Here is a 22,778-nt window from a genome sequence, read left to right on the forward strand (position 1 = left end):
GTGCCAGATTTGGGATTTTGCAGTGGTCATGTGCAGTATCTAGATTTTTTTGGTGTAGTAGAAGCATCTCCACTTGTTCTCTATTAATGCCATTAAAGTTAAAGGTGAGAGCCAAAAACAATTATGAATGTGGCTGGATTCAAGTGCCAAAACTGGCTTTCTGTGATCTTACGCAACAGAATTGGGGGGTGGGGTGGCAAAAATTTGGTTGGAACCAGATGCTGAATTGGGGGTCTTGTGACACATGCTCTGGATCTGTTTTTTTTTGTTTTGTTTTGTTTTGTGTTTTTTGGGGGGTGCAGTTAGTTCTCTATGATGATATAATTGGCAGCTCAGGGCCAAGTAATGGAAGGATCCACAAGAGTCCCTTCCCCCTCCCAAAAACGGTGCTTCAAACTATGCTACTAATTGCATTTGAACTGCCTTTCCTACTTTACTGGTGGTTTTCTGTAGGGGGAAGATGAAGTAACAACCTATCACATACCCCGTCGCCCCTATAAAAGGGTTTCAATTTGAATATACTAACCAATTGTTTTCCCACAGATCCAGCCACGCATATGTCTGTGTGCTGGGGAAGGTGAGTGGGTTTTAGTTTATCTCCAATATTTAACCCACTCTCTCTCGGGGCTCCTGGGCCCTGAGCAGGGACTCGGAGCTTTGAGGAGCGCAGAGCAAAGCAAAGGCCCGGGGACAGGAGGGAGGCGGAGATGTTGTGGGGGGAGTGGATGACGCGGGAGGTGACACGGGCCCAGCACACGGGGGAGCTGGGGCACGTGTCGGGGATAAAGAGGGAAGAAGGGAAGCGAGATGGGCGGGGCTGAGAAGAGGGAGGGCCCTGGGGCAGAGGGTGACGGGGAAGCAGCCCGGGTTTGGGGGTGGAGGGTGACGAGGCAGAGGGTGACGGGGAAGCAGCCCGGGTTTGGGGGTGGAGGGGGCGGGGCCAAGGGGTAAAAGGAGCAGGGGGCGGGGCCAAGAGAAGGATGTGGGGAAGAGGTGACGGGGAAGCAGCCCGGGTTTGGGGGCGGATCCCGGGGGGCGGCTGCTCCCCGCCCCGCCTGCCGATAGGTCCGGGCCGGGACACTCCCTCTCCCCGCGGCTGGTGAAGTTCCCGGGCGGCAGCGGAGGGGGCGGCGTGTGGGTCTCGCTGCGGCTCCGTGGCGGTCAGTCGGTCAGTCTCCCAGCCCGACCCCCGCAGCTGCCGCCACCATGACGGACCAGTCCCCCTTCGACACCAACGTCGTCACCCTGACCCGCTTCGTGATGGAGGAGGGGAGGCGGGCCCAGGGCACCGGGGAGCTCACCCAGCTGCTCAACGCGGTCTGCACCGCCGTCAAGGCCATCTCCACCGCCGTGCGCAAGGCGGGCATCGCCCACCTGTGAGTCGCCCGCCGCCGCCAGCCCCTCGCCCCAGCCCAGCCTGGGTTGCACCTCAGAGGCGGGAATCCGCCACCTCGGCAGGGGAAGGGCTTCCGGGGGGGGTCTGTGAGCGAAACTGCCCTTACCCGGGCTGGGCCCCGCGCAGCCTAGAGCGGCGGAAGCTCCCGAAATGTGCGGTGTGGGGGGCCCCACCGGCGCCGCAACCGAGACCCCGCCCCTGCACCGCCTCTTCCCCCCCAAACCCCGCCCCCTGCTCGGTACGTCCCCGCCCCCCCCCCCCACCGTTATGGCCGGTAAGCTGATGGGGCCCTGGCCCCCCGGTTCCGGCGGCCCTGCTGCAGAGCTCCGCTCGGTGGGGCTTTGCAGAACTGGGGCCTCCCCCGTAGGCCCCCTCAGCGCAGGGACGGTAGTTTAGGTAACTAAAGCACGATGCGGCGTTATGAGGCCCCGCACACATTAATTGCAATCCCAGGCTAACAGAGGTTATTGGGAATAAGATTTCTACCCCGCTAAAAACCAAGACTCCCGTCCTCTGAAGCGTGGCCCACAGGTGCCCTTGGAAGACAAATCTCAGTTTCTGCTTATCAAACTAAAGTTGCCTTGTAAGGACTGGACAAGGTGGAGGAAGCTTACATTGGCGTTAAGATGACATTGTTTGACTCTGTGTAAACAACATAGGAAGGAAGATGTGTACTACTTAATAGCCAGCCAGGTATGGCAAACCCAGTGTTGACAGGCTGCAGCATCATAGAATGGCAGGGTTGGAAGGGACCTCAGAAGGTCATCTAGTCCAACCCCCTGCTCAAAGCAGGACCCATCCCCAGACAGATTTTTGCTCCAGATCTCTAAATGCCCCCCTTTAAGGATTAAGCTCACAACCCTGGGTTTAGCAGGCCAGTGTTCAAACCACTGAATGATCCCTCCCCCCATGGATACATTGTAACACTTACATATAATGCTTAATCTTAGTTAATCTGTTAATTAGGCAACACCTTGCCTAGCTGAGTATTCTTGCCCTCTCTTTCTGGCTAATACTCTTAAACTTATTACCTGCCTATATATTGCTCAATATTGATATGTTTGAGACAACACAACTGCACTGCATTAGTACTTAAATACTAGTGTCATGTTTTAAAAAAAAATTAAATGTTTAAATTCAGAATTAAGTTTGAACCTTTGTTCTCTAGCCTACTGTTGTGGCAGTTGCTTCAAATGGTGGGTATTTACAGTTCAGGGAAATCTTATTGCACAAAAAGTGCTTGGCTCAATCTCACCTATGAGTTTTCTTGCTAACTTCAGTCTTTATCATGACTTTAGAAGAGACTTTTCGCATTTCCCTGTTTGCCTACTTTCCTTGTCTGCAAAGCCCATATAACCTTTATAGCTTAATGAACAGAAGCTTCAATTCTGGTTTTTAAATGATTTAAGCAATCTAATCCAAACTAGTGCACTCAGAAGAAAGGGCATGTTTCAATTTGTAGCTTCCAAAGGGATTGGATAGTGAATGAAAAATAGTCCTCTTGCCCTTTAAAGCTGAAATACTAGCCAACTATTAATGCTGCAGTTCTAAACTTTAAGCCACTTTAGTGTGGCTACAATTTTCAATAGCCTTTCATTTGTGTCCAAGCAGGTTCTAGCATTTTTGGGATTTTTTTTTTTTTAAATCTGTCAAACATCTTTGCCGGTAGTTTTTAAATAAGTCAGCTTAAAAAAAGTGGTGTGATCTTAGAAGTCCTGATGCAAGAGACAATCGTGTGCATAGTGGGAAAAGCAGGCTTATACAGGAGACACTTAACCAGACTTGGAAAGATTAGATTTTTAAATTGATAAGTGTTGATAAACCTTGATTTCATTGTACACACAAACCAACAAAACTTCCACTGATGATCCAGATTTACAGATGAACAGCATTTCTTACTTTGCCTAAGAATTTTAAAGTTTGATTTAAGATGTTTACCTTGTATATTTTGACACATGATGACAACTTGCCAATGGTTAAAGCTGTAACTTTTTGAATCTCAGCATTTGCTAGCAAATAACTGTCTGGGCGCCCCCTCCATCCCAATTTCCTGCAGTTATGAACATTTAAATCTGTAAACATAAAAGCTTAGCACAACTGTGAATTTATAGATAAGAAGCATTTTTAATTTGATACTAGTCAAATTATATTAATCATTCTCCCATGCCTATTTATAACTATAGATATCCTGACCTTCTTTCTTTAGGTGAAATTCCCATTGACTGTGGATATTGGTGCATTTAAGAGTTCTGTTAAACAGTAAGCAACTCTTGGCATTAGCAGAGCTGCACACAGATCAAGGACAAGAGATGATCTGCAATTGCACTCACTCTTCTTGTTACTACCTTTATGGGTTCTGACTAACCGCCAATCAGAAGTTTTATAAATGCAAATATTGTTTGGATTAGTACATTCTTTCACATGCTAAAGGGATGTTAAACTCTCTGTCTTGGGCTCTCAGTTCAGCTCATGCTTCTGTGGAAATAATGAGTGCATTTTGTCATGTAGCACAAAAAAGCTACCTTAAAGGAGTGGAAAAACTTTTTTGTACTCAGTGCTCTATCAGTATCACTTGTTACCTTACTTTAAAAAACCCCTCAGATTTAGACTCCTAAATGGTAAAAAACTAAAAAATGACCTTTCAAATTTTATATTAGCTTGGCAGGTAAACCAAATGATTAGAAGTTCCAAAACTCCATCTAAAGACATGTCTACATGGGGTATTAGTGCATCCGAGGTGGGGAGTAAATTCTAATACACACTAGCATGTCACACACTTGCTGTCTACATGTACACCCCCTTCCCACCGCCCACCCCATCCCCGGGCTGGTATGCACTTAAGTTTCTTAATGCTTAAGTCAATATGCGCTAAGGAGCTTTTAGTGCACACCAGCAGGGTCCACACAGACAGCAAGTATCTGCATGCTGGTGTGCACTAGAATTTACACTCCAGCTGGGGCGCGTGCACACACACCCCATGTAGACAAGCTCAGCTTTTTTCTAATTTTGTAAAACCCTCTCTATTGTTCCTCCTCTCTAGTGAGTATTTACTGAAGGTAGATGCAATAGTGTGACTCTTTTAAAGACAAGAACAAGACAATTTCAATACAGGCAGAGTAACTGTGGATTTTAGAGCAGTCAGAGTTGGGCTTTAAAGAGAGCTGGTTTTAACCTTAACCACAGCAGAGCTGGTGCTCTGCTATAACTGATATGGTAGAAACTAAGATATGAAGTGGCCTTCAAAGGAGCCTGCAGTTGATGATAAAATCTTTGTGCAATTAAACTTTTTTCAGCAACTTCCCATTTTTGAATGGGAAGACATCTTGATGACTTATGGCTGAATTATCAACTGCCGTCTGATTTATCCTAGAACCACTTTACTCTAATCAGTTTGATTAAAACCGTTTTTTACAATGCAGTGGGGGGGAGGAAATGAGTTTTACATGAAGTTGTGAAAGAATAAGACTTTGAGTCAGTCCTTGTGGGGAGCTGGGATTTGTCAGTATCTAGGCAATCAGAGCTAGTACTACAGTGAAGTGCTTAATAGTAGCATTGGAAAAAAGCTAGTGCTTATTTTCTTGTAACGATGAATATAAACTGAAGTTAATGCACTGTAACCTACTTCTAATTATTTTGCATATTTATCGCTCACCAGATCTGTACTTAGCAGGTCTCTAGAAATGCCTACAATAATGACCTGTTTTTTTAGTGAGAAACTTAATGGAAACTCTACTAATTTGACAGCTTACAGCAAGTGACAAAACATGTCACCCAAAAGGCCTCCAGCAACACAGAGTAGCCTTTTTATAATTTAGAAATGAATTTGTTAGCACTAGAGAATTGACACAACTTCTTGTGTTGTGAAAAAGTTGCTGTAAAATGGAAGTAAAACTTCTCAATGGACTTACAAATGACTGGACTAGCTATCTTGACTTAAAATATAGGGCTAATCAACACTGGAACCTTACACAGGCATAGCTACATCTCTTGGATAAAAATCCACATTCTGAGAGATGTAGCTCTGTCAGTGTAACAACTGTAGAAAGTGTTGGATTGACAGAAGAATTCTTCCCCTCAGCCTACTTGCTACCTCTCAGGGATCAACTGCAGCACTTCCATGCCAGCTGAAAACTGTGTGTGAGCCAGCATGAAGAATTTCTGTGTATCGAACTTTCCCATGTTCTTGTTTTTGTAATAAAAGTTTATGTACAGATGTGAACTGTACCCATTTGAATTATGGATGGTTCTTGTCTGACACAGATGGCTTTATCTGACCATTTAAAAACTGCTCCACAAGTTTCACTCAATACAGTATCTATGTAATTTGTTTGGAGACTGAGGCAGCAGCACTTTCCTTTTCCTCTTGGCCTTGGTCTGGGCAGGAAATTATCTTCCACTGAGGTTTGTGTTCAAGTCATGTATAGATGGGTAAGAAATACTATCACATGCCTTTTACTTTTGAAGCAGTGGGGGATGGAAGGAAATATTGTGAAATGCTCCGTTAAACCATGCTCGTTAGAAGGAAATTGCAGAATTGAATATCAAGCCATACTGACTTTAAATAATGTGCAGACTGGACAAAACTATGGTAATTTGCCTTCAAGATTTAAGAAATAGCCAGTACTAGTGTGTCCATTCCCAGCTCTTGCTGATGGGAATAAAACACCTGTCATCTCATTGGAGAAAGTTTGGCATAGAAGAGCACAAGTGCTTGTTTCAGTGGTGCGTGGTGCCTGCCGTGTGTGTGTGTCATTGTGGTCTTGGAGCTGCTCTGTGCAGACCAGAAGATGGGTGGAGACAGCTGAGGGGGGAAGATGAGCAGCTTCAGTGGAAGTTTCCTGCAAGCTTCCACTAGCAGAATTGATGCATCCTAAGCTAAAAATAAAGCTGCCCTCCTGTGATGGAGCTGCTGGGAGGCAGCTGTGGACATTCCACAGGATGCAGTGGGGATGTGGATGTAGTTCAAAAGCCCTGAACATCAATAAGAGTTGACTAACCTCTAATGCATGAGCTTTCTAATGAGGTCACAAGAGACAAACCTCATGAATGAGGCTGGCTGAAGCTAAGAGCAAGGATTTTTAGAGATGCTGCAGGAGGAAAGAACAAGCAGTCACACAATCTCAAGTCATAGCTATTATCTTGAAGATCCTGGATTCATGGCTACCAATTTTTAGTCCTTTTAATTACTGTATATACTCGTTCATAAGCCAAATATTTTTGGTAATAAAATGACGCATCAAAGAGCGGGGGTCAGCTTATAAATGGCTCTATACCAAAATTGATTTTAAACTCTATGGAATCATTGAATTGAATATCTAATACATTGTTGTTGTTTTTACCTGGAGCGTCTGCAGGGATGGAGCCTTTCAGCTCCCAGTGGCCGCGGTTCACCATTCCCAGCCAATGGGAGCTGCGGGAAGTGGCGCACCTGATCCGCCAGCAGCTTACCCTGACGGGCCAGGAGCCAAAGTTTACCAACCCCTGAAATATAGGGTCAGCTTATGAAAGGGTCATAGTTTTTGCTATTTTTACCTAACCATCTTGGGGGATCGGCTTATAAACGAACAGGCTAATGAACAAGTATATATGGTAGGTCTTAACCTATTCCAGCAGAGCTTGACTAATTATAATGTTTAAATGCTACTTTTTGTATTTTTCTTAAATTGTGAGTATCTTGTAGACTTGATACAATAGACTTGAGACAACAGTGGCTGTTTGGAAATCTCAGAATGAAGGATCCTCTATCTTCAGGATAGGGGGAGGAAGAGGAATCAGGCAGTTCACTGGCCACTAGATCAAAACAATTGAATGGAATTGCAGTCTCATCCAAAAAAGTTAATAGAAGATGGAGTTCTATAATGGCATAAAGTAAACTCTCCAACGTTGGAAGGGCCAGAAACAGTGCTCCTAATATTACAAAATGTCATACAATAGAGCCTCAGAGTTATGAACACCAGAGTTACGAACAGACCAGTCAACCAAACACCTTGTTTGGATTGGAAGTACATAATCGGACTAAAAAAGCAAATATAGTGTTAAACATAAACTGCTAAAAAATACAGGGAAAGCAGCATTTTACTTCTGCATAGTAAAGTTTCAAAGCTGTATTAAGTCCAATGTTCAGTTGTAAACTTGAAAGAACCGTAACGTTTTGTTCAGAATTACAAACAACCTCCATTCCCAGGGTGTTCGTAACTGAGGTTCTACTGTATTTTTTGTTCCTCATGAGAATCTCTTTCCATTGCTTTAGCTATGGAATAGCTGGTTCCACCAATGTGACAGGAGACCAAGTAAAGAAGTTGGATGTCCTTTCCAATGACCTGGTGATTAACATGCTCAAGTCATCCTTCACTACGTGTGTTATTGTGTCCGAAGAAAACAAAAATGCTATAATAGTAGATGCTGAAAAAAGGGTTAGTAACTTACAAAACTTGTCAATACTTGGATTCAAGTTAACTTTTACAAATCCTTTTCTTCAAATATGTAAAAATTGAACTGGAGTTAAAGATTTCAAAGGCACTTAGCCAAGAGACGTGTTTTTCTGGATACAGGAAAATTGTCAGTTACATTTTCCGTTCACTCCTACCTGGTTTCTTTCCTCCAGTTCTGCTCCCACATCTTTTGAGCTTTTCTTCCCCCTTTGGTCCTAAATTCTGTATTGTTTGTACTTCCTGTGTCGTCTTCCTCCCTCCCCCATGGTTCTCAGGCAGGCTCTTCCTATAGCATTTTTAGTAAATCACCAAATAAATTTTTATGGCTCAATCCATAAAGGTTCTTCCTCAGGCAAACTTCCCACTGAAGTCAATAGGAGTATGACTCAGTAAAATCTGAGTGAGGACTTCAGGACTGACTTAAAGAATTGACAGTGTCATTGAATTGTAGTATAAGTGTGGGGTTTTGTGTTTTTACACTGTTTTGTAGTCTTTCCTAGAAATTTAATATTTCTAGGAAGTATTCTCCTGCCTCTTCAAAAATTAAATCACCAATAAAAACAAGTTTATGAATTTCCTACATGGCCTATGCAGCTGCATTATTTATATGTATTTGCAGGAAGGTATACACTTGTGAGAAGTATTAGTGAATTGCTCCTGACTCATTTTGATGTGACCATGCCACAATCGTGGTGGTGGTTTTCTATTTTTTTCCTAAAGAAATATCAAAGTATAATAGAATGTTTTGTTGGAACACTTTGGTGCCTTTTGTCCCAATTAAACAGAACCTCCAGTTGAAAAGGCTAACAAGACTCAATGCTGGAGCACCTTAACTTTTTTTTTTTAAACTTTGAGACTCCGTGTTAAAACATTTTGCTGCTGAATCTGAGCTAACGTGCTTTAGCTAAAGCAGAAGTACTGCCCCTGTTAAAGAGCCAGCACTGCTGCTAAGGATTGCTGAACTTAAATCAGCTACAGGGATCATGATGATTAAAGGGATACCAATTCACTTAAACACCTCCTTTTTTTTTTTTTTTTTTACTCTTATGAACTACAAGTAACTTATAAGTAAAGGATTAGAGAAATTTCCCTTTGTTGGTATCCCTTGTCTGAGTCTTTCATGCAGCAACAGGAGGAATTTTTTTTGTAAATTAGGAAAACAGCATGGTAAAGCCACAAATTGGCAGTGGGATGTGAGAGCAGGTGTAACAAATCTCAGCTTGGTGTTTCTTTGAAGTACACTGTACATTATTCAGGAGTTAGGTGTTACTCTTGACCAGGTAGGTTGTTTTTGGTTTTTTTTAAATGGCTCAAATTATGAGCCTAAACAAAAACTGATCTCAATTTATATCATACTACTGTGTAAATTAAAGGCACAATTTCTTTTTATAAAAGATGAAAAGGCAAAAAACAGCTAGGGTGCTAGGTGTTGCAGGGCCTCCCTATCAGTTGCTGCTTACTGGAAGTGAAGTAATAACTAAGCATACATTGATGAGCTAAGGATGACCTTTTTAGCTTCAGTATTTTTCTTTGTGGCTGTAGCAAGACTTTACTGCACTGCATGTGCCATTACAAGAACAGTGGCATCATCTGTTCTTTCAGTTAAACATTTCCCAAATTCTGTTCATACAGACGCTCGAGCAATTAGACAGTGGTGAAAACTTAGCCAAAAATAAGCCATCAAAATAGTATTCCACTTCTTGAATATAGCTACATAAACATTCCCTTAGGGCTTGTCTACATTTACATTTTATAGCGCTCTAACTTGCTGGCTCAGGGCAGTGAAAAGTCACCCCCTGAGCTCAGCAAGTTTGAGCGCTTTTAGTGTGGACTGGCTCCCAGCATTCGGCACTATTCCCCTTATGGAAGTGGATTACCAAGCTCTCCCAGCGCTCGCACGTGACCACACTCACACTTCAAAGCACTGCTGTGGGAGTGTTCTCGCTGCAGTGCTTTGAGGTTTCTAGTGTAGACATAGCCTTAATTTAAACTGTTCTTGGCTAGAAATTAGCCTGAGTAGATTAGGTGGGAAAACATTTATTTGGAGTAGATAGGCAAATAACTAAATCCAGTTCCTCTGTTTTTATTTTCCAGGGTAAATATATAGTCTGCATGGATCCTCTTGATGGCTCTTCTAACATTGACTGCCTTGTTTCAATTGGAACTATCTTTGCCATCTACAGAAAGGTAAAGTGGGATGCTGTCGTGGGGGGTGGTGGAGGGGAGGGAAGCAGTAGTTCTTCACACTTAAGCAGCTCATGATGGAATAAAGTTGGATCCGAAGATTTAATGAAATCCAACTAAATCTACAAATGCTTAGTTACACAATATCTTTGAGTGATACACAACACTTGGTTAATAGACCTACATACATGCAATCCTGATTGAATATCAATTAGCCAGTTAGATTCCTCTAACAATGAAAAGGATAACAGGAGTTAAATGCTTCATAATTACTCATACAACTTGAGACCAAACAACTCAGGTAGATGAGATTAGTATTTTATGTGCATTCTTCAATTAAACTGGTTCTCCCATCTTGTACAGATAGTCCTATCAGCCTGAGGACAGGCTTCCAAGAGGAGATTCAGTTTTAAACATTGCTTGTAAATTTAACATGCCTAATTCATTCTGAAAGATGGAAGTCTCGTTTGCAGGCATATGAAATACAGGATTAACATGTCTCAGGCATGGAAACTACTGTGATTTCAGACAAGACACACTGTCCATCTTTAACTACCCTGACCCAGGTTTTGATGCACCTGAAAGTAACTTCTTTGGGCTCACTTCCCCCAGGAGCAAAGGAAAACAAGTTCTTGGCACTAATCAATTGTAAACATTACGACTAAAGTTCCACTTTGTTTTTTAAATTCTGCCTCAGATTTCTGCATCAAATTGAAGGTACTCATTATTAAGGTGATGTTTTAGTTAGTTAGTTTTTTAGTAAGTCAGACATTTTACTAAAAATACCAGTGAATAAAACATGGGGGTGGGAAGGACTGCCTGGGAGAAGGTGGCCTGGCTGTTTGGTGGGTGGGGGTGAGCACTCGGCCTGGGACCCCTGCTGGTGCAGGGAAAAGGAGGGTTGGTGGGGCCAGCAGGCTCCCTACCTGGCTCCACACCTCACCCCCGTCAGAAGCAGGCACTGCGGTTCCTGGCCAATGGGAGAGGCAAAGCCAGCACTCTGGGCAGAGGCACCCCGCAGAGCTGCCTGGCCATGTCTCTGCCAACAGCTGAGCAAGGGGGATGGTACCACTTCCTGGGAGGGGCTCCCTGGTAAGCACCAGCCAGAGCCTGCCTCACCCTGTCCTGTGCCCCAAACCCCTGCTCCCTTCCACACCCAAATTCTGCTGGGGGGCAGGAGGGTTGCGGTGGCCTGAGACTCCAGCTGGTGCAGGGGCTGCCCGAGCTGCCCCAGAGCCAGGTGCAGCAGACACTGCAGAAGTCACTGAGTTCACAGAAAGTCATGGAATCTGTGACAAACTCTCAGCCTTACTCATTATCACTTTCAAGACACTACATCTCTCTACCCCATCTTCTACTTCCTGCATTCCACCCTAGCATTTGACTTCTCACTTTGGCCCTGATCCAGCAAAGCTCTTACAAATGTACTTTAAATGTAAACATGTGAGCAGCCCAGTTGACTTTAAAGTTAATCATATATAGAAGAGCTTTGCCAGATCAGGGCTTGTCTCTAGTGCTTTCATCATGAATTATTTGTATAACCATAGTGCCTAGGAGCCTAGTCATGGACTAGGACCCCAATATAGTAGGCACTGTGCAAACACAGAACAAAAATGGTCACTACCTTAAAGAGCTTAGTCTAGAGTATGACCAGAGAAAAGATGACTTGGGGGTGGGGGGGAATGGAAATTAACCGGGAAACAATGAGATGAATGTCTATCATGTTGACCAATATTGTAATCACCACACTAGCAGCCTAATAGTTATGAAGTTTGTCAGCATTACAGAACAGCAGAGTTTTAAGGAGAGACTTCTGATTTTTTTTCTTTAATTGGTGACCATACTCTAGCAATAAGCTAAAACAAGTATCTATTAAGTTATTGCTGCTTTTCAGCCGTTGAAGGCATGCTGACTTAGGCCTGGTTTTCCAAAGGCATGCACTAGTAGCTTGTTATAGCAGCATATGCTGTTGTGGGTCCATTACTGTAAATAAATGAAGCTTATAAAATAGATGACTCATGGGAATTTAATTTAAAAAAAAATCTTGACACCCTTCCTTCCTTCCTATTTCAGTCTTCTCCTGAGGAACCTTCTGAGAAAGATGCTTTACAGCCTGGACGTAATCTTGTGGCAGCTGGTTATGCCCTCTATGGGAGTGCCACAATGCTGGTGTTAGCCATCGAATCTGGTGTCAACTGTTTTATGCTTGACCCGGTAAGGAAGCATACATCTGGTATGAATAGCTTGCTCTTGTAGAGAGAAAATTCCAGAACAAATGTTTCCTAAGTGGATCAATATACAGAGCTGCTTCCAAACTAAATCTTAACATCTGAAGATGCAGTACTCTTAAGAGAACCAATGGGAGTTGATATGCCTATAAAAATAGAATAGATAAACCTCCAAAGGCTTCTGGCATTCTTCCCCTCTGCTGGAGACAGTGGTCAATCTCACTCAAAATTGATAGTTTAGTCAGAGAATAAAGTATACATCATGTGCCACCTGATGTGATGAATATTTAAGTATTTTTTGCATTTGCAGAATTTCCCTTAAGACTGTCTCTTGTAGTTTAGTATATTCCTTAACTCTAGTACCTTTCATTTTTTAGTAGGCTAGAGATGCAGAAATACATTTAATATTCTCTTACGCTTACAGATCACATCCTGATTGTTTAAAATAGTAAGTATGGCGTGTGTATGCATGTGTTTGACATCCTAGAAGCTATTGGCCATCTGACTTGTTAAACATACTTTATTTCAAATCACCCAGTACTGTTGTCTGCAGTGATTCAGTTTAATTTAAAGCCATTATATTGTAAATCAGGTTTTGCCACTTACTTTTACCAATAGTAAGTCGTGTTTGGAATGTGCCTTGGCAGTAGTTTCAAGGAAGTAGAATTTTATGTTTTCTATATAGTAATGGTTTAAATGTCTGCATGTATTACCAACTTTTTAGTTAGTTTAGAACACTAGGACACTTTACAGTTTTTTTTCCTCTCTCCTACAAATGTGAAAACTTACTGCAGTAGAGACTAGATACCTTAAACATTTGGTAACTATATACTTATCACTACATTACCCTTTTCATTCTGATCAGACTAAGAGTGTCAAACTTGTTACCATCTCATGGCTAGTCAAATTGAGTTAGAAATCTCAGTCCAGCTCCTAACAAATAGGTGTTCGCAATCCCTGGAACTGCCCACAACTGCACCTGGGCCATCAGTTGTAAAAAGAAAAAGAACTGAGTGGACTTGCATCAAACTACTCTCTTGACACAGGATAATTATTTTGGAGATGGAGTGATCATGTGAAGAAATTTGCATGATTCAGGGCTTTTGGGGTATCTTTTATATGGGTAAGCAAGACTTTTGGTCCAAGACTACAGAACTGTACTCCCCCCGTACTGAATTGTAAAAAGAAAATGGAAACTGCAGTAGGTTTTCACTAAATTGTATGTAGCACTAACTTGCTTTTAGTCTTGCAAAGAACACACACGCGCAGTTACTGACCTCCTTTTTCGTTATTATCAGGCAATTGGGGAATTCATTTTGGTTGATAAGAATGTGAAAATCAAAAAGAGAGGAAATATCTACAGTCTCAATGAGGGCTATGCTGCATATTTTGATCCTGCAGTCACTGAGTATCTTCAAAAGAAGAAATTCCCTCAGGTAAATGTTCACTTTCTAGAGAAACTTTTCTAAGATAAGCAAATGTTCAGTGCTTCAAACTTAGCTGTCATGCATACGTGTAGGGTGTCAAACGCCAAAGTTAGGCAAGACTGAACCCTAATAGTGTACAAGTGTACCAACTATTCCTTAGGCTGTTTAAATTGGTAATCTCTGAAGTCATTTTATGGATCAGTAAGCCCCCATAGCTGACTATTTGTTTATACAAAGTTACAGAGCTTGTTTTTCCTCTCTCATATACTTCAAGTCCGCCAACATTTTGTGTTAACTTCATTTTGGTGGGGTAAGGAGCACCATACCACACTCAAAGTGGCTGATTCAAAAGTTTCAGCAGCTAGTCCAGTTAATGGTGATAACCATATAACCCCCTCCCCCTTTTTCGATAAAGCACTTGTATTTTTTTTCATCCTGTTTCCCTTGCTGCTGTAGCCAGTGCTGGGTCTAGAAAGGAGTTGGGGGTTTGAGGCCATGCTCTATGGTGGCTGAGTGGAGAGGAACTCTCATCCAGTGCTGTAGGAGCAGCACTTAGGAGGAAGTGAGGGATCTGCTCCTTCTCTCCCACAACCAGGGCCGGTGCAAGGATGTTTTGCGCCCCCTTCCGCCCTGAGGCGCCCCCCACCCCCACCCCAGCTCACCCCTACTCCACCTCCACATCGTCGCTGCTTCACTTCTCCTGCCTACCAGGCTTGGGGTGCCTAAGCTGATTGGTGCCGCAAACCTGGGAGGCGGGAGAAGTGAAGCAGCTCACCCCTGCTCCGCCTCCTCCCCGAGCACACTGTCGCTGCTTCACTTCTCCCACCTACCAGGCTTGTGGCACCAATCAGCTTAGGCGCCGCAAGCCTGGTAGGCAGGAGAAGTGAAGCAGGGACAGTGTGCTCGGGGAGGAGGCGGAGCAGGGGCAGGGAGTTCCCCTGCTTTTCCTTCCCACACACACATACTTGCTGCAGGCGGCCCTCCCCGCGCCCCCCTGCCCCAGCTCCCTCCGCCTAAATGCTGACGACGACCGGGGTGACCAGAGATCCGGCTGCCGTGGTCACTGCTGAAGAAAATGCTGCCCCCCAAATCCTAGCGCCCTAGGTGACCGCCTAGGTCGCCTAATAGGTTGCACCGGCCCTGCCTACAACACAGGTCCATCTGATGGTAATTCGCTGGAGTACTGAATGGGTGTGGAAACAAGACTTGTGCTTAGTGCTGCTGGAAGTTGACTATGATGACTGACTATCCTCTTGCTTAAAGGATTACTCAAATGGCAGGGTCTGTTTTAAAGCTATGTGAATACCTGCCATGAAGCCAGAAATCGCTGCCCAGCTGGATGTTAACTTCCTCCTTAATTACCTAGAACAGAGTCTGTCCAGGTTCCCAGGGCTACCACCCACTGTTAGCAAACCCACATGGGAACCCTAGTGACAACAGGTGGCTTTACAGCTTATCTATGTCCAGTGCTAATTGCACTGGCTGAGTAATACCTGATGAATACCTTAAGTCAGGGGTGGCTAATGTGAGCCTGAGAAGGAGCCAGAATTTACTAAATGTACATTGCCAAAGAGCCACAGTAATATGCCAGCAGCAGCCCCCATCAGCTCTGCCTCCTTCCACCCCCAGTGCATCCTGCTTGCCAGCAGCCCCATGGATCAGAACCTCCCTGGGCCTCCTCCCATCCCAACTGCAATCAGCTGTTTCACTGTGTTCAGGAGGCTCTGGGGAGCAGCCAGGGTGTGGCAGGGGAGGGGGTAGGAAGGAGTGTGGGCCTCGGGGGAAGTGGTGGAGAGAGGGCAGAGCCAGGGGTTGAGCAGTGAGCACACACACATACACCCAGCACGTTGGAAAGTTGGTGCCTCTAGGTCCAGCTCCAGAGTTGGCGCCTGTGCAAGGAGCCGCATATTTTCTGAAGAGCCACATACAGCTCCAGAGCCATGGGTTGGCCACCCCTGCCTTAAGTTTAAATAAAACCTTAGGGGTTTTTTGTTAACTTGTGTCAGAGCTAGCAGGACCTTGATTTGATAATTTTAATCAAGATTCTCAGTGAGTCAGTTTAAGGAGCTCTTTGGAGTTAGATCTGGGCTAACTTCAAAAATCAGACTGAGGTAAAGTCAGCTATTGCAGACGTGAAAGATGCTTTATCAGTAGCAGTGTTCTATGCAATGATCTTCCTTTGCGTTCAGCACAACTGTAATAGGGCATAATTTACAATACAACATGCCATCTCAAAGACAGGCATATTTTCGTGTGGATTTTTAGAGGGTTCTAAAATAAACGTAGTTCTCACTTGAAAGCTTTGGAGACATACACATTAGAGTATATCTGAAATTCAAGCTTCCCCATACTGCCCACTGTCTGAGCTAGAAAACCATCTCTGAAGGTACATCTACACTGCAGCTGGGACTGTGCTTCCCAGCTAGGGTAGACAAAACACACACTAGCTCTGCTTGAGCTAGCATGCTAAAAATAGCAGTGTGTCTGGGGGTAGCAACCTGATTACAAACCCAGCTGGGCATAGGCAGCAAGTTGTATTCCCACATGGTGCCTGGGCACGAGCAATATTCAGAGCCCAGCTCCACCAATATTTGGGGCCAGGTGTCCCGGCCCCCAGCCCCACCTGCCGCCCTCTGTGGAACCCATAATTAATAATAATAATTGGAGATATACCAATCTCCTAGAACTGGAAGGGACCTCAAAAGGTCATCGAGTCCAGCCCCCTGCCTTCACTAGCAGGACCAATTTTTGCCCCAGATCCCTAAGTGGCCTCTTCAAGGATTGAACTCACAACCCTGGGTTTAGCAGGCCAATGCTCAAACCACTGAGCTATCCCTCCCCCCATAGAGCAATGGTCACCAACCTGTCGATCGTGATCAACACAGAACCTGCTCCCACACTGCAAACCCCTCAGCCCCAGCCTGCACCCCCTCCCAATCTCCTGCCCCAGCCTGGTGAAAGTGAGGGAGGGGTGGGGGTGGAGTGGGCAGGGCCTCGTGGAAGGGGTGGGGTAGATCTTGGGTTGCCCTTTAAATTAAAAAAGTGATGAGTGTAAAGAGGTTGGAGACCACTGCCATAGAGCAATAAAACCTCTATTGACAAAACACTAGCCTTATGAACAAATCAGTTATGAGCCAATTTTCCTGACCAGAGGGAGTGGGGGGGGAGGGAGATGGAAGTACTACTACTACTAAGAATAATAATAGTGACCTCAAATGTCAACAGCCTTTCAGCTTCCAGTGCATTGGAAATTGCTTTGCAGTGTTTGAAGGACAAGAAGAAAGTGATGATGCAATGCACCATACTGCAGCTTATGCACTGATACCTACTGCAGTTTTGAGATGTTGCAAGTTATGAATTTGATTCCCTCACCCCCCATTAATTCATAAAACAGGGGTTCTGCTATAGATCTGATTTAACTTATAGCTCTGAAGTGGTGTGATCTGGTGGACATAGCTAGGGACAGCCCTGGGTTCTCTCCTCCTCCCCCCCCCCCCCCATGGAAGATGGCAACTCTAGTTTCTAACATTGTCTTGTCAGTACACCTCTACCCCAATATAATGTGACCCGATATAACACAAATTCGGATACAACGTGGTAAAGCAGCGCTCCGGCGGATCAAAGCAAGTTCAATATAACGCGGTTTCAGCTAGAACATGGTAAGTTGTTTTTTTTGGCTCCCGAGGACATCGTTATATCGGGGTAGAGGTGTACTAAGAAGGTAGCATGCGTAAGGCTCTAGAATGGGAATCTGGAGTCCTGTGACATTTCTCTGCCACTGACCTTTTGTATGACTTGGATGCAAAATGACTTGCCCAGTACCTCTGTTTTCCAATCTGTAAAATGAGGATGATAATTAAGCTTTCTTTGTAAATTACTTTGAGTTCTGTGGATGAAACACTATGCAAGAGCCAAGTTATTACCACTAAAAAGCTAACAAGATTTAATCAAAGGTTGTTTATCAAATGTCTTTATACAGGATGGCAGCTCTCCATATGGTGCGAGGTATATAGGTTCTATGGTAGCTGATGTACATCGTACTCTAGTGTATGGAGGAATCTTTTTATATCCAGCCAACTCCAAAAGCCCCAAAGGAAAGGTAAAAATGAATTAACCTAATTTTAGAAAGTATGTAGTCTGATACAGTCAGTGTTGTCTAAACTATTCTAAGATTTTTACAAATGAACAGCCAGTTTTGAAATGTTTTATGGTGCACAAATTGCAAGACTATATCTACTGCCATGGCTTGACACTGCAGGGTTTTTAAAGTAGCATTTAAACACATTAAGAACTGGGTGCTCTCCCAATAAGCCAGTCAGTTCTGCCCTCTCACCATATCATGGTAGGATTTCTCTGCTGCTCTCCTGGTTGTGCCAGAGGCCCAGGGGTTCCCACCCCCCCTAATCTCTCCCAATCCCCTGGCTGTTTTCATAGATTCATACTTTTCAAGGTCAGAAGGGACTATTGTGATCATCTCATCTCACCTCCTGTATAACACAGGCCACAGAATTTCCCCAAACTAATTCCTAAAGCAGATCTTTTAGAAAACATCCAATCTTGATTTAAAGATTGCCAGCAATTGGTAAATTTGTTCAACTGGTTAAATTACTCACTGTTAAATGTACACTATTTCCAGTTTGAAATTGGCTAGCTTCAACTTCCAGCTGTTAAAATAAAGATCTCCTGGAGATGCCTTGGTTCTCAACCAGGGGTACACATACCCCTGGAGGGTACGCAGACCTTCCAGTGGGTACATCAACTCATCTAGATATTTGCCTAGTTTTACAATAGGCTACATAAAAAGCACTAGCGAAGTCACTACATACAAAAGTTTCATAGACAATGGTTTATACTGCCCTGTATACTATACACCGAAATGTAAGTACAATATTTATATTCCAATTGATTTTATAATTAAATGGTCAAAATAAGTAAGCAAGTTTTCAGTAATAGTGTGCTGTGACTTTTTTTATGTCTGATTTTGTAAGCAAGTAGTTTAAGTGAGGTGAAACTTGAGGGTACACAAAACAACTCCTGAAAGTAGAGTGATCTCCTGCTATTGCTTGCAGATCACTCTACTTCTTGTTCCTCTACTCTCGACCACCAGAGAGTGGTGGTCTGTGAGAAAGTGGTGTGATTCTAGGCACTTGCATTCGTACTCCACTCTCCCATCCTTACAGAATTGGTAGAGCTCAGTCTGCTTTCCCTTTTCTCCTCCCAAGAATAGGGGAGGACAACTGTTTGTTCAGCAAAACTTTAATCTGTTTTGAAAACTTCTGGGTGAATTATTGCTTCAGCTTCTAGATAAGACAGTTATTCATTACACAAACAATGACAATCAGTTTTTCTCAATGCAAACTTCAGTGACCTGTAGTTTGTTTTTAAACTTAACTATTCATTAATAAGTGTTGTGCACACCATCACTCACTTTACAGCAGTGATTCACCACCTTTCCAGACTACTGTACCCCTTTCAGGAGGCTGTCTTGCATACCCCTAAGTTTCACCTCACTTAAACTATTGCTTACAAAATCAGACATAAAAATACAAGTGTCATAGCACACTATTACTGAAAAATTGCTTACTTTCTCATTTTGGTCTGTATGAAGTTTAGTTTGTACTGACTTTGCATAATTTAACAGGCTACATAAAAAGCACTAGCAAATATTTAGATGAGTTATTGTACTCCCTGAAAGATCTCTGCATACCCCAAGGGTACCCACACCCCCCAATCAGGAACCACTTCTCTACAGTACTCAACATTCACTCAAGTGCTGCACCATGCCTGCAGTCAACAGGAAAGTGAACAATCTCCATAAAGAGAGCACGTGGCAACACAATGTTCACTGTGTGGGAGATGGGGACAAATACGGCCAAAACCTCACTGTCTATACTAGGAAAAAAGACATATACATATAAATAAAGCTTGATCTTTGCTTCAAGAGGTCATTTTAAATTTGAAATATTTACTGCTGATTTCTTAGTATGATTAATACTAGAAAACTTTATTATACATTTTTATACAAAATATCCTGCAATAATGTACTCTACTGATCACTATAATTTTGGCTTCTCTCTTCCAGCTGAGGCTTCTCTATGAATGTAACCCCATGGCCTTTGTAATTGAGAAGGCTGGGGGAATTGCTACTACAGGGAATGAAGCAGTGCTGGATATAGTGCCTGAAGATATCCACCAGAGAGCACCTATTGCTCTGGGATCGCCTGATGATGTGCAGGAATACATTGACATGGTCAAGAAGCATTCAGCCAAGTGAAGTAGTCTTGCTGCAGTACAAAGAAGTGCCTTACAATTGGACCAAAGATACTGTGAAGTACTACCGACTTAAGCTATTGTAGGAAAGCAAGAGAACCATATTTTCATTGTTTACCAAAAAGTAAACTGTTAATATGTGCAACACAAATGCATTTTTTCCCACTGTGGTATTAAAAGCAAAACTTTAAGGGAATAATGTGCCTCCTTCTCTTACCCTCATAACTACACAAAATCCACAATATTTGATAAAGAAGTTGTGTGTTGTAGGTAAAGTGGCCATTTACAGACCCCCCCCCCACATCGCCTTTCCCTCCAATGCTAAGGAATGCCACAGCAGAGGGCCTTTTACAGGGAACACCAGACTTTTCTGAAAGATTTCTCCCTGCAGATGGCTTGCTGCAGTTTCCTTATAGACTGACGTATTGGGCCTTGTAAATACTAGAATCTTCAGTCCTGTTGCAACATTTGTAAATGCTAATCTAGATATTCCACACACACTTGTTCCAGGACACAGATGTTTGTTCCTGATTATGGTCAACCTATGGTCATTCTGATCAGCAACAAATACTTGTGGTGCATCTAGATTAGCATTTACAATGGTTAGCTGACTGGCAATCAACTCTAGTCTAGATGAGGCCTTTGAAGCTAATCTGGATTTGGAGAGTATGTTCAGAGGGTATAGCTCTGCTGTGCTTAGCTCTTTGATCAAAAGCAGGCTGCTGCATTTTGAAGCCTTGCTGTTGCTGACAAGTTCAGCCCCAGTTATTGTTCCTAGAGGTCCATGAAAGCATGGGTCACGCTAACAGGTGTACAGCAATGCATGGTTTGTTAGTGAAGCCACAGAAAGGCACTTTTGTGCCCCCCAAGCAGCCATATGTCCACTAAGACCTTCCAGAACCACATGCTAACCTGCTAATTGGTGAACTCCTATGAGTGCTTCAAAATCCCCACTGTCCGTCCATCAGTCTCTGGATAGAATGTAGAGTGTGTATTATGACCAATAAAACCCTAAACAGCCTGGGACCAGCCTACCTGAGGGAAGCGCCTCTTCCTGCTAACCACAGCAGTGGCACAGGGACACAAGAGGGGCCCTCCTTCCCCACCCCCAATAAGAGGGAGCAATTGGCAGGGCATTCTGAGGACTCAGATTCCTTGAAACTTGCTCTCTCTACCCCCTTGGTCTGAAATAGTCTGAATTTGGTGACCTCCAAGTACATGGCAAGATGTTTGATATGGTTTTTGGAAAAGACTAAGTATGCTTCCCAGCATGATAAAAGTGGATGTGCAAAAGGAATTTCTGTATGTCTTGCTGAGTTCCCGTTGAAATAGCCCCTTAATGCTGCTGAGACTTCACTGCATTATTAATGGTGGGGCTCTAAAGCCTTGGGTAAGCATATTTTTGTTTTTAAATCTAAAAAGAGAGGCTGAGGACATAGCTCCTACCAGCACTCTCTCGAGAGTACCTACAACTTAGTGTCTCCTGGGTTTTTATATTTAAAATTTGCATTAGAGTGGCTAGCCAATCCATGCACATGAAACAACAGGTAGATGGGGTACTGTACCTGTTAGTATTTCCTTAGCTGTGTCTTATGCTGAACTACATCAGGAATTCCTAGCTGGGCATATCTATTTTTGAAGACTACACCCTGGCAGAAGGCAAAGGTTATAGAATGAAGGACAGTACTGCCTAATAGTTCAGTTTTTAGATTAGGTAGTGGAGATTTTTTTTTTTTGAGGGGAGAGGGGGAAAGACTATCATTTGAACAAGTTAGTGTTGAACATTAAGGGGTAGCTGTAAGGTATACAGGGCTAGTATGAAAGCTCCCATGACCTTGACTGCTTTTTAAATTTGTTGCAACCATTTACATAAAAATCTGCAAGAGATACTTATAAATCCATTGGCAGAGTTAGCCATTCATACTGAATGGAAGTGAAAAGATTACTCTCACCAGAGTGTAAATCTTTGGCTGCAGTTGCCATATTGGCATTCTTCTGCTAAGACACTGAAGAACTTTGGCATTTGGTGAAAGGTCATCAGCTCTGATTACAGCCTATATATAACTCAAACTACTAACATTTAAAATTTGGAGGGGGGGGAGGAGAAGGTCCAGGGTGTCATGTTTAAGAAGCAGCTCTAGCCCCACATCCTAATAGAAATGTGAATCATTACTACTACTTTTGTAGTGATTGTCAAGCAAGTCAAGAGAAAAAGCCTTGTCAAGATCCAGTTTGATAGGATTCATGTATATTTTAAAATTACTTTACATTTCCATAGCACCTATCTTAAGGGCCACTCCAGCATTTTTATTAACATAATTGCACACCTGAGAGGTTTTATTCCTCTCCCTCACATTAAACAGTATTGATCATTCACGGTATTAAACTCATTTTGTCCACCAAAACAGCTTGAATACCTTGTTCTATGTGACCTTGTGCATCTTTGGCAGAACCAGGAATTGGACTCAGATTTCCTGATCCCCGGTCTTGTGTCTTAAACACCAGTTGATCCTTCCTCTGTTTCCACTCTGAACCCACCACTTGTCTACAATAAATCTCAAAGTTTGCAAGTAGAATCGTGGAAATTAACGCAGTGTTGTAGGAGTGTACAAGTGCTGGTTTATTGCCTTTCATATTATAAAATACAAAGCATACTGACATTTATTACCTGATTTAAGACTTTTCATTGAGGTGCAAAGATCAAATAATGGTTCTATTAGCTTCAACAATACCCTTTGAACAAACAAACAATTTTTTTATTAGAATTGTTTACTGAACTTTATCCCCATTCCAGTGGACATATACATACATGGGTTCTGAACCTGGGATAAGTGGAATAGGT

General features: G+C 43.2%; 2 protein-coding genes across 10 annotated transcripts in view; one reads left to right on the top strand and one right to left on the bottom strand.

The window, feature by feature from the left end:
• The window catches only part of LOC123372719 (aminopeptidase O (putative)), a 388,654-nt gene that overhangs the window by 319,919 nt on the left and 45,957 nt on the right, over positions 1–22,778 (bottom strand). For 8 of the 9 annotated variants that reach the window (XM_045021084.1, XM_045021083.1, XM_045021082.1 and 5 more), the window contains exon 1: positions 1,503–1,575. The exons of the other annotated variant lie outside the window; for it this stretch is intronic. The gene's annotated coding sequence lies outside the window, so the exon portion shown is untranslated. Of the gene's footprint in view, positions 1–1,502; positions 1,576–22,778 lie in introns of those variants that run through there. 9 annotated transcript variants of the gene reach the window in all.
• FBP1 (fructose-bisphosphatase 1) lies at positions 1,074–20,132 on the top strand. Its single transcript, XM_045021086.1, has 7 exons — positions 1,074–1,376; positions 7,647–7,809; positions 9,922–10,014; positions 12,085–12,225; positions 13,538–13,675; positions 17,646–17,765; positions 19,749–20,132. Exons 1-7 carry the CDS (start codon positions 1,207–1,209, stop codon positions 19,938–19,940), a joined length of 1,017 nt encoding a protein of 338 aa, XP_044877021.1. The 5' UTR covers positions 1,074–1,206; the 3' UTR covers positions 19,941–20,132.

The sequence above is a fragment of the Mauremys mutica genome, chromosome 6 (genome assembly GCF_020497125.1).
Source record: "Mauremys mutica isolate MM-2020 ecotype Southern chromosome 6, ASM2049712v1, whole genome shotgun sequence".
Taxonomy (NCBI): domain Eukaryota; kingdom Metazoa; phylum Chordata; order Testudines; family Geoemydidae; genus Mauremys; species Mauremys mutica.